Raw genomic sequence first — 12,022 nt, 5'->3', positions numbered from 1 at the left:
CTTTCGCCTAACCTAACCCAACTTTCGCGGTCTTAGATCTAATTCTCAGTCTGTAGAACATCACATCTTCTCTTCTAAACCTCATCTTTTCCTTACTGATACACAGATGTCTGAGGCAACTGACAGTACTCCCTCTTTTGTTCCCTCCTACTTTCTCTGTTCTCATTTTCAATCCAAAGCTGGATGTTGCGTTTATGTGCGCAACGACTTAAAATGCTCTCGTGCCCACGCTCTTGAATCTTGAATTTCTTTGCTGCTTACTTCTCACCTAAATCCTCTGACTTTAAGAAATTCTTTGACTACTTAACTTCAAAAGTGGAGCACATTCTGAGTCTCTTCCCTCTTGCAGAGATCTCATTTCTTGGAGATCACCACCAGCTTTGGCTTTCCTCTTCCTTCACTGTCCATCCTGGTGAACTATCCTTCAACTTTGCTGTCCTCCACGACTCAACACCCTACTCGTAGTCCTGACCATCTTGGAGATAAGCCCAACATTCTTGACCGTTTCCTGACCTCTAATCCCTCTGCTTATGACGTCATACTCTCTTCCCCGTTGGGCTCCTCCGATCACAATTTCGTATCTGTATCTTGTCCTATCGCTCCAATCAATCCTCAGGAACCCCCTAAGAGGAGGTGCCTCTGATGTTTTGCCTTTGCTAGTTGGAGGGACCTGAGGAGGTATTTTGCTGATTTTACTCGGAATGACTACTGGTTCCGTGTCAGATACCAGTCTTTGTGTGCTGAGCGCATAACAGGGGTGATAGTGTCTGGCATGGAGGTGTACATTCCTCACTCTTTTTCTCAACCTAAACCTTCTAAATCTTGGTTTAACACAGCTTGATCTCGTGCTATACATGATAGAAAGGCGGCCCACAAAAGTTACTCATGCACTTTATATTTCTGCCCTGAACCATCCCAAGTGTGTTCTCCAACTAGCTAAAAACTCCTTCATTAATAGTGTCAAAATCATTCAAGATCTAACTTCCCTTGTGACTGTTGGCATCTAGCCAAAAATATCTCCAATTGCTTTGCTTCTGCTTTTCCTCCTTTTTTTTTTTTCAACCAATGTCACCACTGCTATCACATCTATCTCTAAAGGTGAACTTTTCGCTCAAACCTTTGCTAAAAGCTCTACCTTGGATGATTCAGAGTTTGTTCCTTTCTCTCCTCCACCCTCAGACTACTTCATGCTACTCATTAAAATTTTTTGCGATGATGTTTTCCATGCCCTCGCTGGCCTAAACCCTCGGAAGGCTTATGGACCTGATGTGGTCCCTCCTATGGTTCTCTTAAACTGAGCCTCCGTGCTTGTATCTTGCCTAGTCATACTCATTCAACTCTGTCTGTCAACATCTACTTTTCCTTCTTGCTGAAAGTTTGCCTACATTCAGCCTGTTTCTAAAAAAAAAAAGAGGTGACCGATCTAATCCCTCAAACTGCCGACCTATTGCTTTAATTATCTGCCTATCTAAAGTTTTCTAATCTATCCTCAAGAGGAAGATTCTTCAACATCTATCACTTCACAACCTTTTATATGATCGCCGGTATGGGGTTTCTTCAAGGCTGCTCTACTAGTGATTTTCTGGCTTTCCTTACTGATTCTTGGTCATCCTCTTTTAGAAATTTAGGTGAAATTTTTGCTGTTGCCTTGGATTTATCAAAAGGCTTTGATAGAGTCTTGCACAAAGCTTTGATTTCCAAACTACCCTCCTACGGCTTCTATCCTTCTCTCTGTAACTTCATCTCAAGTTTCCTTTCTGACCGTTCTATTGCTGCTGTGGTAGACGGTCACTGTTCTCCTCCTAAATCTATTAACAGTTGTGTTCCTTAGGGTTCTGTCCTGTCACCCACTATCTTCTTATTATTCATCAATGACCTTCTAAACCAAAGTTCTTGTCCTATCCATTTTTACGCTGATGATATCACTCTGCACTTTTCCGTGTCTTTTCATAGATTTCCAACACTTCAGGAAATAAACATTTCACGCATGGATGCCAGAGAACGCCTGACTTCTGATCTTTTTTAAAATTTGTGATTGGGACGGAACAAACTTGGTGTTCAGTGCCTCAGAAACTCAATTCCCCTATCTATCAACTCGACACAACCTTCCAGACAACTATCCCCTCTTCTTCAGTGACACTCATCTGTCCCGCTCTTCTACACTGAACATCCTCAGTCTCTCACTGAGGAATCTCAACTGGAAACTTCACATCTTATCTCTAGCTAAAACAACTTCTATAAAGTTAGGTGTTCTGAGACTTCTCCGTCAGTTTTTCTCACGCCCCCCCTCCCCAGCTGCTAATTATGTAAAAGGGCCTTATCCGTTCATGTATGGAGTATGCTTCACATTTTTTTTTTTTTTTTTGGGGGGAAGTGATTTTTACTCATACCGCTTTTCTAGACAGGGTGGATTGAAAAGTTTTTAGTCTCATCAACTCCTCTTCTCTAAATGACTGCCTTCAGCCTCTCTCTCATCGCATCAATGTTGTATATGTAGCTGTCTTCTACCACTATTTTCATGCTAACTGCTCTTCTGATCTTGCTAACTGCATGCCTCACCTCCTCCCGCGGACTCGCTCCACAAGACTTTCTTCTTTCTCTCATCCCTATTCTGATCACCTCTTATTCATCCCTTTCTCTGGTAAACTCTGGAACTCCCTGCCTGTTTCTGTATTTCCACCTTCCTATGACATGAATTCCTTCAAAAGGGAGGCCTATGACTTGAATTCCTCCAAGAGGATGGTTTCAAGACACTTATCCTTCAATTTTTGACCACCGCTTTGGACCTTTTTCTGGGACTGGCATCTCAGTGGGGTTTTTTTTCTATTTTTTTGTTGTTGCCCTTGGCCAATGTCCCTCCTACATAAAGGAAGACGAAGGGAAAAAAAAAAAAAAAAAAAAAAAAAAAAAAAAAAAAATATATATATATATATATATATATATATATATATATATATATATATATATATATATATATATATATATATATATATATATATATATATATATATATATATATATATATATATATATATATATATATATATATATATATATATATATATATATATATAAATATATAAATATATAAATATATATAAATATATATATATATATATATATATATATATATATATATATATATATATATATATATATATATATATATATATATATATGTGAAGTGCTCATAGACAACGTAGAGAAACTGCAGAAAAGCGGCCAGGTGATCGTTAGCCAGACTTTCAAGCAAGAAGTGATCACGGAATCTACAAAATCAAGAGGCCATTACAACAGCAGCATACTTGAGAAAAGACACATCGATGCTGCCAAAGAACTTTGATCTGATCCTGCCATCACCATCAGAAGAGCGGATAAGGCTGCTGCATATGTCCTCATCGACAGCAAAGAATACTTAAGCAAGATTGACAGCATCCTCAGCGACACTACCAAGTTCAGGAAGATTTCAAGAAACCCTACAGCAGCCCTCAAGAAAAGATTGAACAAGATAATAGCAAAGAATAACTCCACCTGCGATGTTAAGTTCGAAAGACTCACAGGCGAATATGAGATGGGATACTGCTATGGCAATGTCAAGACCCACAAGCCAGGCAACAAATTAAGACCCATAATATCCCAAATTCCCACTCCTACCTACTACATCGCTAAAAGACTGTGCGCCCTCCTCACACCGTACATTCCTACCTCCTATTGTCTGCAGTCAGCCTCAGATTTCATCGATATCCTCAACAACAGCGACGTAGAAGGAAGAGTTGCCTCACTAGATGTCGAATCCTTGTTCACGAATGTTCCAGTGGATCGCACCATCAACTACATCATGGAACGTGTTTATCACAATGAAGCTACACCTAAGCTTGCGATCCCAGAAGCTGTACTCCGAGAACTGCTGGAGTGTTGCACTAAAGAAGCACCTTTTACCTGCCCCCGCGGTAACAAGTACTGCCAGGTAGACGGCGTGGCAATGGGTTCTCCTCTCGGTGTACTCTTGGCAAACTTCTTCATGGGTTGCATCGAGGAGGAAGTTTTCAAGATAGTAAAAAAGCCGGATATATATTGCCGTTATATTGACGACATTTTCATCAAGACAAAGGACGCAGCCGAAGCAGAGCATCTTAGACTTCACCTCCAAGAAACATCTGGGCTAACATTTACTATGGAAAACAGCAAAGATGGAGCCATGCCCTTTCTCGACGTCCTAGTGCAACAAGAAGAAGGAAGATTTACCACCAGCGTCTACACAAAACCAACGAATCCTGGACTCTGCTTGAACGGACGAAGTGAGTGCCCCACGAGGTACAAGGATTCCATTATCTCAGCCTACATCAGAAGAGCGCTTACACACTGCAGCACGTGGAAACAAGTCCACCAAGAAATACAGCGCTCAACTCAAGTCCTCATAAACAACAATTTCCGTGAAAAGGACATCAACCGCCTAGTAAAGAAAATTGTCGACAGCTGGCATAACAAGAAGCAACAAGAGGATAAGAAAGGGAACATCAACATCTATCATCTATAAAGCAACTTTCTCTACCGCCTACGAAGAAGATGAGAGGGCCATCACGCAGATTGTAAAGAGGAACATCAAGCCTTCCGACCCTGACAAACAAGTTAAACTGATAATTTATTACAACACCAAGAAAACCAGCCATCTTCTTCTAAAAAATAACCCCTCAAAAGAGAAAGAGAGCCTTCAGAAGTCACATGTCATATATAGGTTTACGTGTAACCAAGGAAACTGTGAAGTCCTTCCCTCCACCTATGTTGGCATGACGACAACAAGACTCTCCCAACGACTAACTTTCCACCTCGCAACAGGAGCACCCAAGAAACATCTGAAGGAGAAGCATAACATAAACATCACAAGAGGAATGCTAGTAGATAAAACGGAGATCCTAACTACATGCCCAGACACCAGGCGTCTCCCCATCTTAGAAGCACTATATATAAAAGAGACAAACCCCACATTAAATCAACAATCCGAAGACCTACAAGCATTACCAAGCGCGCGTAGACCCAGCTTGGATAGCAACCCAGCACAGCCCGCGACAGCCGTCAGCCAATCAGAGACCAGGACGCGCAGCGGGGTGACAAGCCTACCGGTATGAATACACCCCCGCAATCAGCTTGAGCCATTCTCTCCGACACCCTCAACACGGATAGACCTTCGCTACTGAAGAAGGGTCAAGGACCCGAAATCGCGATCTAGCGAAAATGACTAGCTTCGGCGAAGTCATATAGCCAATTAAAAAAGAATATGACAATCATAAGATATAAGGAAAATATCTTAAGAAAAATAATAAATGCTCAACTAGCTATCACATTCAATGAGATATTTATTAGAGAAAGACTCCTGCCCATATACACCCTTAATATATATATATATATATATATATATATATATATATATATATATATATATATATATATATATATATATATATATATATATATATATATATATATATATATATATATATATATATATATATACATATATATATATATATATATATATATATATATATATATATATATATATATATATATATATATATATATATATATATATATATATATATATATATATATATATATATATACGAGTATATATATATATATATATATATATATATATATATATATATATATATATATATATATATATATATATATATATATATATATATATATATATATATATATATATATATATATATATATATATATATATCTGACCGCCTATCTTGCACTATTCTACAAAGTCCTATGCATTTCACGAATTTTATACTATTTAATTGTCAAGATTCATTCATGATTTATTTGTGTTATTTTCCTGGACCTTTTCCGAAACCTTCTGTTCACTAACCCTAATGACTGCATTTTCTGTTTAAATATCATCTATCCCATCTATACCATTCCCCATCGAAGGTTCGTGGTTGTAGGATACACCTGTGATATCGTAGAGGAAGCAACGAAGAGGTACATGAACATCCTTTCTAAGTCCACATCTTCTCAGGTGTGTTATAGCTATACGTATAGTGTTATTATAATTATTGATTAAAAATTGTTATCCGTATATCTGATAGAAATGGGTGGTGATAAATATGAAAAGAACACAATGATTTTGAAAAAAAAAAAAAAAAAAAAAAAAAAAAAAAAAATATATATATATATATATATATATATATATATATATATATATATATATATACATATATATATATATATATATATATATATATATATATATATATATATATATATATATATATATATATATATATATATATATATATATATATATATATATATATATATATATATATATATATATATATATATATATATATATATATATATATATATATATATATATATATATATATATATATATATATATATATATATATATATATATATATGGGTGTCTCAAAAAAATGTACTCACTCTTAGAATTATGAGAAAACCTTTATTTATGGACATAGAGTGAAATGAAATAGCATCGAATACATGAGACAAATGTGTTTGAAGAATCATGTTTGCGAATGTTCAAATTGATGACCATTATTGTCCAGACAACGCTGATAACGCGCACCAAGGGATTCGCAAACGTCGCGAAACATGTCATTAGGAATATCACGACATTGTCTTTCAATTTCTAATTTCAATGCATCAATTGTCCTTGGTTTGTTGGCATAAATGTTGTCTTTTAAGTATCCCCATAAAAAAAAGTCCATGGGTGTTAGGTCTGGGGAACGCGCAGGGTATTCAATGGGGCCCCTTCGTCCAATCCATGTGTCAGGAAACACTGCATCAAGGTAAGCTCGTACATCGCGATGGTAGTGGGGAGGTGCTCCATCTTGCTGAAAGTAAATATCGCTGTCTTCACCAAACATCTCTGTAATTTGTAGACCAACAAATTCCTGAAGCAAGTTGAGGTAGCTCTCACCATTGACAGTTTCGTTGAAAAAGAAAGGTCCTATGATGCCCAATGCGGATATTCCACACCACACTGTTACTCCTGGTAAGTTTACATGGCGTTCAATTGTTACGTGAGGATTTGCAGGACACCAGTACGTGCAATTATGGCGGTTAATGGTACCGTTTAATTTGAAGGTTGCTTCATCGCTCCACACAATTTTGTGTGCAAACTCGACATCGTCTGCACATTTTGCCAGGTACCATTCACAAAATTCGACTCTCCGGTCAGGATCGTCTTCGTTGAGAGCTTGACACAGCCTTGGAATGTAGCATTTCCAATGCAGACGCTTCATGATGCGGTTTACGCTATCTTTTGAGATGTGGGTTTCCCGAGCAGTTTGGCGAAGTGATTTCTGTGGTGATCGAAGGAGTGTTTCCTGCACCTGCAGTTCTTTTCCAGGGGACGTAGATGTCCGTGGTCGTCCTGAAAGTTTATTGTTGATATTCTGAACGGTTCCATCTGCTTCAAATTTGTCTCTGATGCGGGCAATGGTCCGACGCGTGGGTGGCGGTTTTGCAAATTGATTTGTGAACCGGCGTTGCACTTCAGTGGCGTTTTCGGTCTTCCAATAGCATTTCAGGACAAACTTTCTTTCTTCGAAACTAAGTTGATTTCCTGCCATAGCTTCAGTAATTCAGGATATCTGCAACACAAAAAAAGACTGAGTACATTTATAATAGTCATCAATTTGAACATTTGTCTCATGTATTCGATGCTATTTCATTTCGCTCTATGTTCATAAATAAAGGTTTTCTCGTCATTCAAAGAGTGAGTACATTTTTTTGAGACACCCTGTATATATATATATATATATATATATATATATATATATATATATATATATATATATATATATATATATATATATATATATATATATATATATATATATATATATATATATATATATATATATATATATATATATATATATATATATATATATATATATTTATTTATTTATTTATTTATATATATACTGAAAAAAACGACAAGCAAGAAAGATTCCACGACATATTTCATTGAATTTACATGAATGCTAGTTATCTAATGAGTTTGTTTTCCCTAAAACAGCGAGAAGCAGGAGAGGCATTGGAAGGAGGCTCAGGCATCCATGGTGTCTTGGGTCATCTCAATGTCAACCTGTTGGCAGAGTGTGAGGACTTCCCTTATCAGGGCATGGATGAGTACTATGAGCTGAAAGTGAGTAATATTGTTGTTGATTATATTGGTGGAATATCCTCTGACGGTTAAAAAAGAAAAAAAAAAGAAAAAAAAAAAAAATATATATATATATATATATATATATATATATATATATATATATATATATATATATATATATATATATATATATATATATATATATATATATATATATATATATATATATATATATATATATATATATACACACACACACACACACACACACACACACACACACACACACACACATAAAATAAAATAAGAATATATACATATAAAATAAAATAAAAATAAAATAACGTTAATGTTTTTGCTTCCAACTTTCAGTTTTGGTCAACAAGGGCGTGGTTGTACGTAATTTGGGTAGAAGAATAATCTTAGGAACATTTATGTTTTATTCATATAAATGAATGTACATATTATTTTGCAACAAACGGGGAAGGTGAGATGTAGGAATCGGAATGTATATAGTCAGTTGTAGCGACCAACACTGGTTCACAATCCAGAGCAGAGTGTGCAGAAGTAGCAAAACACTGAAATATCATTTTGTAAGAGAATCATCATTTGAGGTTTTGGATAAACACCAAGGTAGGCAGTTCCCTCACACTATAAAGTGACGGAAAGACTGGATGGAAAACTCATCCTACATACGAGAACGTACAGAGAAAGTACATATTTCTGAAAAAGCTGCATATATATGTATATATATATATATATATATATATATATATATATATATATATATATATATATATATATATATATATATATATATATATATATATATATATATATATATATACACACACAACCCAAGTTTAGCCCCTCACTCAGCTGCCACTGACTCGAGCCAGTTTCTTTAAGCTACCTCCTACGTAGCTCAGTGCAGGGCCCAAATACACAATTACAGGCACCTACTGGTTGCAAGCAACTGTGAAATCTATGAGGTCGCCATTCCATTTACCCGCCTATGGAGAGGGGAATATAACAAACACCAAACCAGCTCCTACTTGCTGATAAAGAATCGGAAACCATGTGCAATGGGGGTGTGGGGTGCGACAGCTAAGACAAAGGACACATAAGTATGAGGTTTATAATATTCTGTGAGCTATACCTCCCAATCAAGACAAAACTACCCACACTCACAGAACATTATATCCTCCTGCATTCGAATAGTTTATCTTCAGTCTCGTAGAGAACTACAGGCAGCTATGCACATGCAGAGTTTTAAAATCCTCTGATTTCAGAGTTCCCAGCACCAAACTCTGAAAGCCAGTAGCATTTAACAGCACAAAAACACTGATTACGCGCGTACACTACAACCGACAGGATCCGCGATGGTCAGAAAACCACACCCAGGCCCCCATCACGACACAATACCTATGACGCCGTGGCTGAGAGGGTAAGACTCGTAGTCCACCACAAATTTAATTGGCAAATACACTCAGCCAAGCCTGTGACTGGTGCTTATCCTACCTATCAATTGCAGGCGTTTACTGACACTAACATTTAAACATTAGTTAATAATAATGGCTCTCTAACTTATTCCCCTGACTCAGTCACTCTGCGTCCTTCCATTACAGCAACAAGTGCACGACTGGACAAAGGAAGCAGCGTCACTCGCGCCCAGAAATGCGGCAATGGGGAGACAAAGAGGGAGGGAGGGGATCAGGGAAGGAACAGAAGATTGGCAGGCAGCCAAAACTCTCGCCTCAGTCGCACAAGCCTGCTTTAAAAGGACGGCTGTCTTGCAAAAATTATTTTGCACTTGTGGGAGGGCTAGGTAAAATTGAATGAATCTGTGGGGGAGGCCAACCCTTCTATAATATTATATTTCGACCTTAATAGCAGGGAACAAAGGGGAATTGACAAATTACTATGGGAAGAAGACTAGGTAAGCGCGTGGGATTTTAAGGTAAACTGGGGAAGGCGGCCAGACACTTATCACGCCTCAGACATCCGTTTTCTCTCGCACTCTCTTCGTTCCTTCTCTTTCTGATGATTTCTTCTTGTTCTCCCTCTCTCTCATCTCTACTGATAAACCAACGCCTGACCCACCCCCAGACAGGCTGTCACCGATCCCGCCAGTTGTCCCACTCAACCAGTGGGACACTGGTCGGTGCGCCAGTACGTGGTCATGTGCCCACGTAGCCGCTTCCTTCAAGGTTTGAAACCTTTTTTTTCCTGGTGCATCTGTACAAGCTCCTTCTTAGCCATATTAATAAACTTCTCCATTATCATGAGCTCTTTTAACTCACAATAGGAAGTGGTCTGCTCGCTAGCAATCCATTTCTGAAAGTCTTCTTGAGATAGCGAACACATTCGAGGTAAGAGTCACTAAGCATTTTCTTCCCTCCACGAAACTTAAATTATACGCTTCTGGCCGCAGCTCGTAAGGTCTCAGGTTGCCATCCTTAAACTCCTCATAATCCTGTAAATCTTCCACAGACATCCTATCATAAACTTCCAGTGCCTTACCTCTCAACATATTAGCAAAAAGGCCAACCCATCTCTCCTGAGGGCGATCAAATTCAGTTGCCTTCTTTTCAAATCTCTTGAACCATTCTTTCACCTTCTTTTCATCAAACTCAGGTATCAGTTTGAGACACCGTACCATCTGACTTTTTACTATATATTTCCTCACTCCTTCTCTCCTCAAACCATGAGGTGAATTATCCTATATTCAAGTCTTCTCCAACTCAAACATTCTGTTCTCAGCCTCCTCGTCCTCATACATTCTTGCCTCCTCCTCCTCCGCCTTTCTCTCCGCCTTATGCCTCCTGGCTTCTCTAGCCTTCTCAGCTTTCAATCTCCTTTCCTCAGCTTCAGCTTCCCACTCCATTTTCCTCATCTCCAGATTCAATCTCAATTCCTCAAAGATTTTATCTATTTGGGAAAATCCATCAATACTATTGGTAGGACTGACACGGCCTTAGACACTGTCTGTGGGACTATGTGGCCTGACACCAAACTGTGCCAGATCTACATTGCCACTCATGGCAGAGTGAGGAGACTCAGGTCGCGAGCCACTCCTGCTACAAGCCTTCCCTTTGTGTAAGGGCACATTAAGGACAACCAAACAAACGACAAACAACTGTGTCTCCCATGTAGCTACAAGACTTCTAGCAATCCTGGCGAGGTCACCCATTCTGTTACAACTCAGGATCAGTCCCTCTGACTTGGGTCAACTTACCTAAGCTACCTCACATGTAGCTTAATGCAGGGCACAAATACACGAATACAGGCACCTACCGGTTACCAGCAACTATCAAATCTATGAGGTCGCCACCCCATTTACCCGCCCACGGAGAAGGAAATATACCAAACACTAAACCAACTCCTACTTGCTGAGAAAGAATTGCAAACCATGTACTGCCATGTGTCTTACTATGCTAAGACAAAGGACACACAAATATGAGATTTATAATATTCTGTGAGCTGCCTCCCACGAGAGACAAATCCATCCACACTCACACAACATTATATCCAGCATGTGAATAGTCTACCTGCAGTCTCCTAGAGGACTAAAGGAAGCTACGCACATACAGATTTATGAAATTCTCTGGCTTCAGAGCTCCCAGCAGCAAACTCTGAAAGCCAGTAGCATTTAAATGAGCGAAAATGCTGTTTACACACGTACACCACAACCGACAGGACCCGAGATGGTCAGAAAACCTCACTCAGGCCTCCAACACGACACAACCCCTAGGACACGTGACGGAGAGGGTAAAACTCATAGTCTACCACATATGTAATTGGCAGTTTGGCCCACACACTCAACTAAACCTTTGAAGTGTGCTTTTCCTACCT

General features: G+C 38.3%; 1 protein-coding gene across 7 annotated transcripts in view; it reads left to right on the top strand.

Annotated features, from left to right (window-relative positions):
* LOC135112823 (beta-hexosaminidase subunit beta-like) overlaps positions 1-12,022 on the top strand; it is a 165,632-nt gene that overhangs the window by 35,677 nt on the left and 117,933 nt on the right. For all 7 annotated transcript variants that reach the window (XM_064027665.1, XM_064027667.1, XM_064027669.1 and 4 more), the window contains 2 exons: positions 5,950-6,037; positions 8,078-8,206. In XM_064027665.1, coding sequence (XP_063883735.1) covers positions 5,950-6,037; positions 8,078-8,206 — 217 coding nt within the window. The remainder of the gene's footprint in view (positions 1-5,949; positions 6,038-8,077; positions 8,207-12,022) is intronic.

The sequence above is a fragment of the Scylla paramamosain genome, chromosome 24 (genome assembly GCF_035594125.1).
Source record: "Scylla paramamosain isolate STU-SP2022 chromosome 24, ASM3559412v1, whole genome shotgun sequence".
In the NCBI taxonomy this organism is placed as follows: Eukaryota; Metazoa; Arthropoda; class Malacostraca; order Decapoda; family Portunidae; genus Scylla; species Scylla paramamosain.
This window is presented reverse-complemented; position numbering and strand designations above follow the sequence as displayed.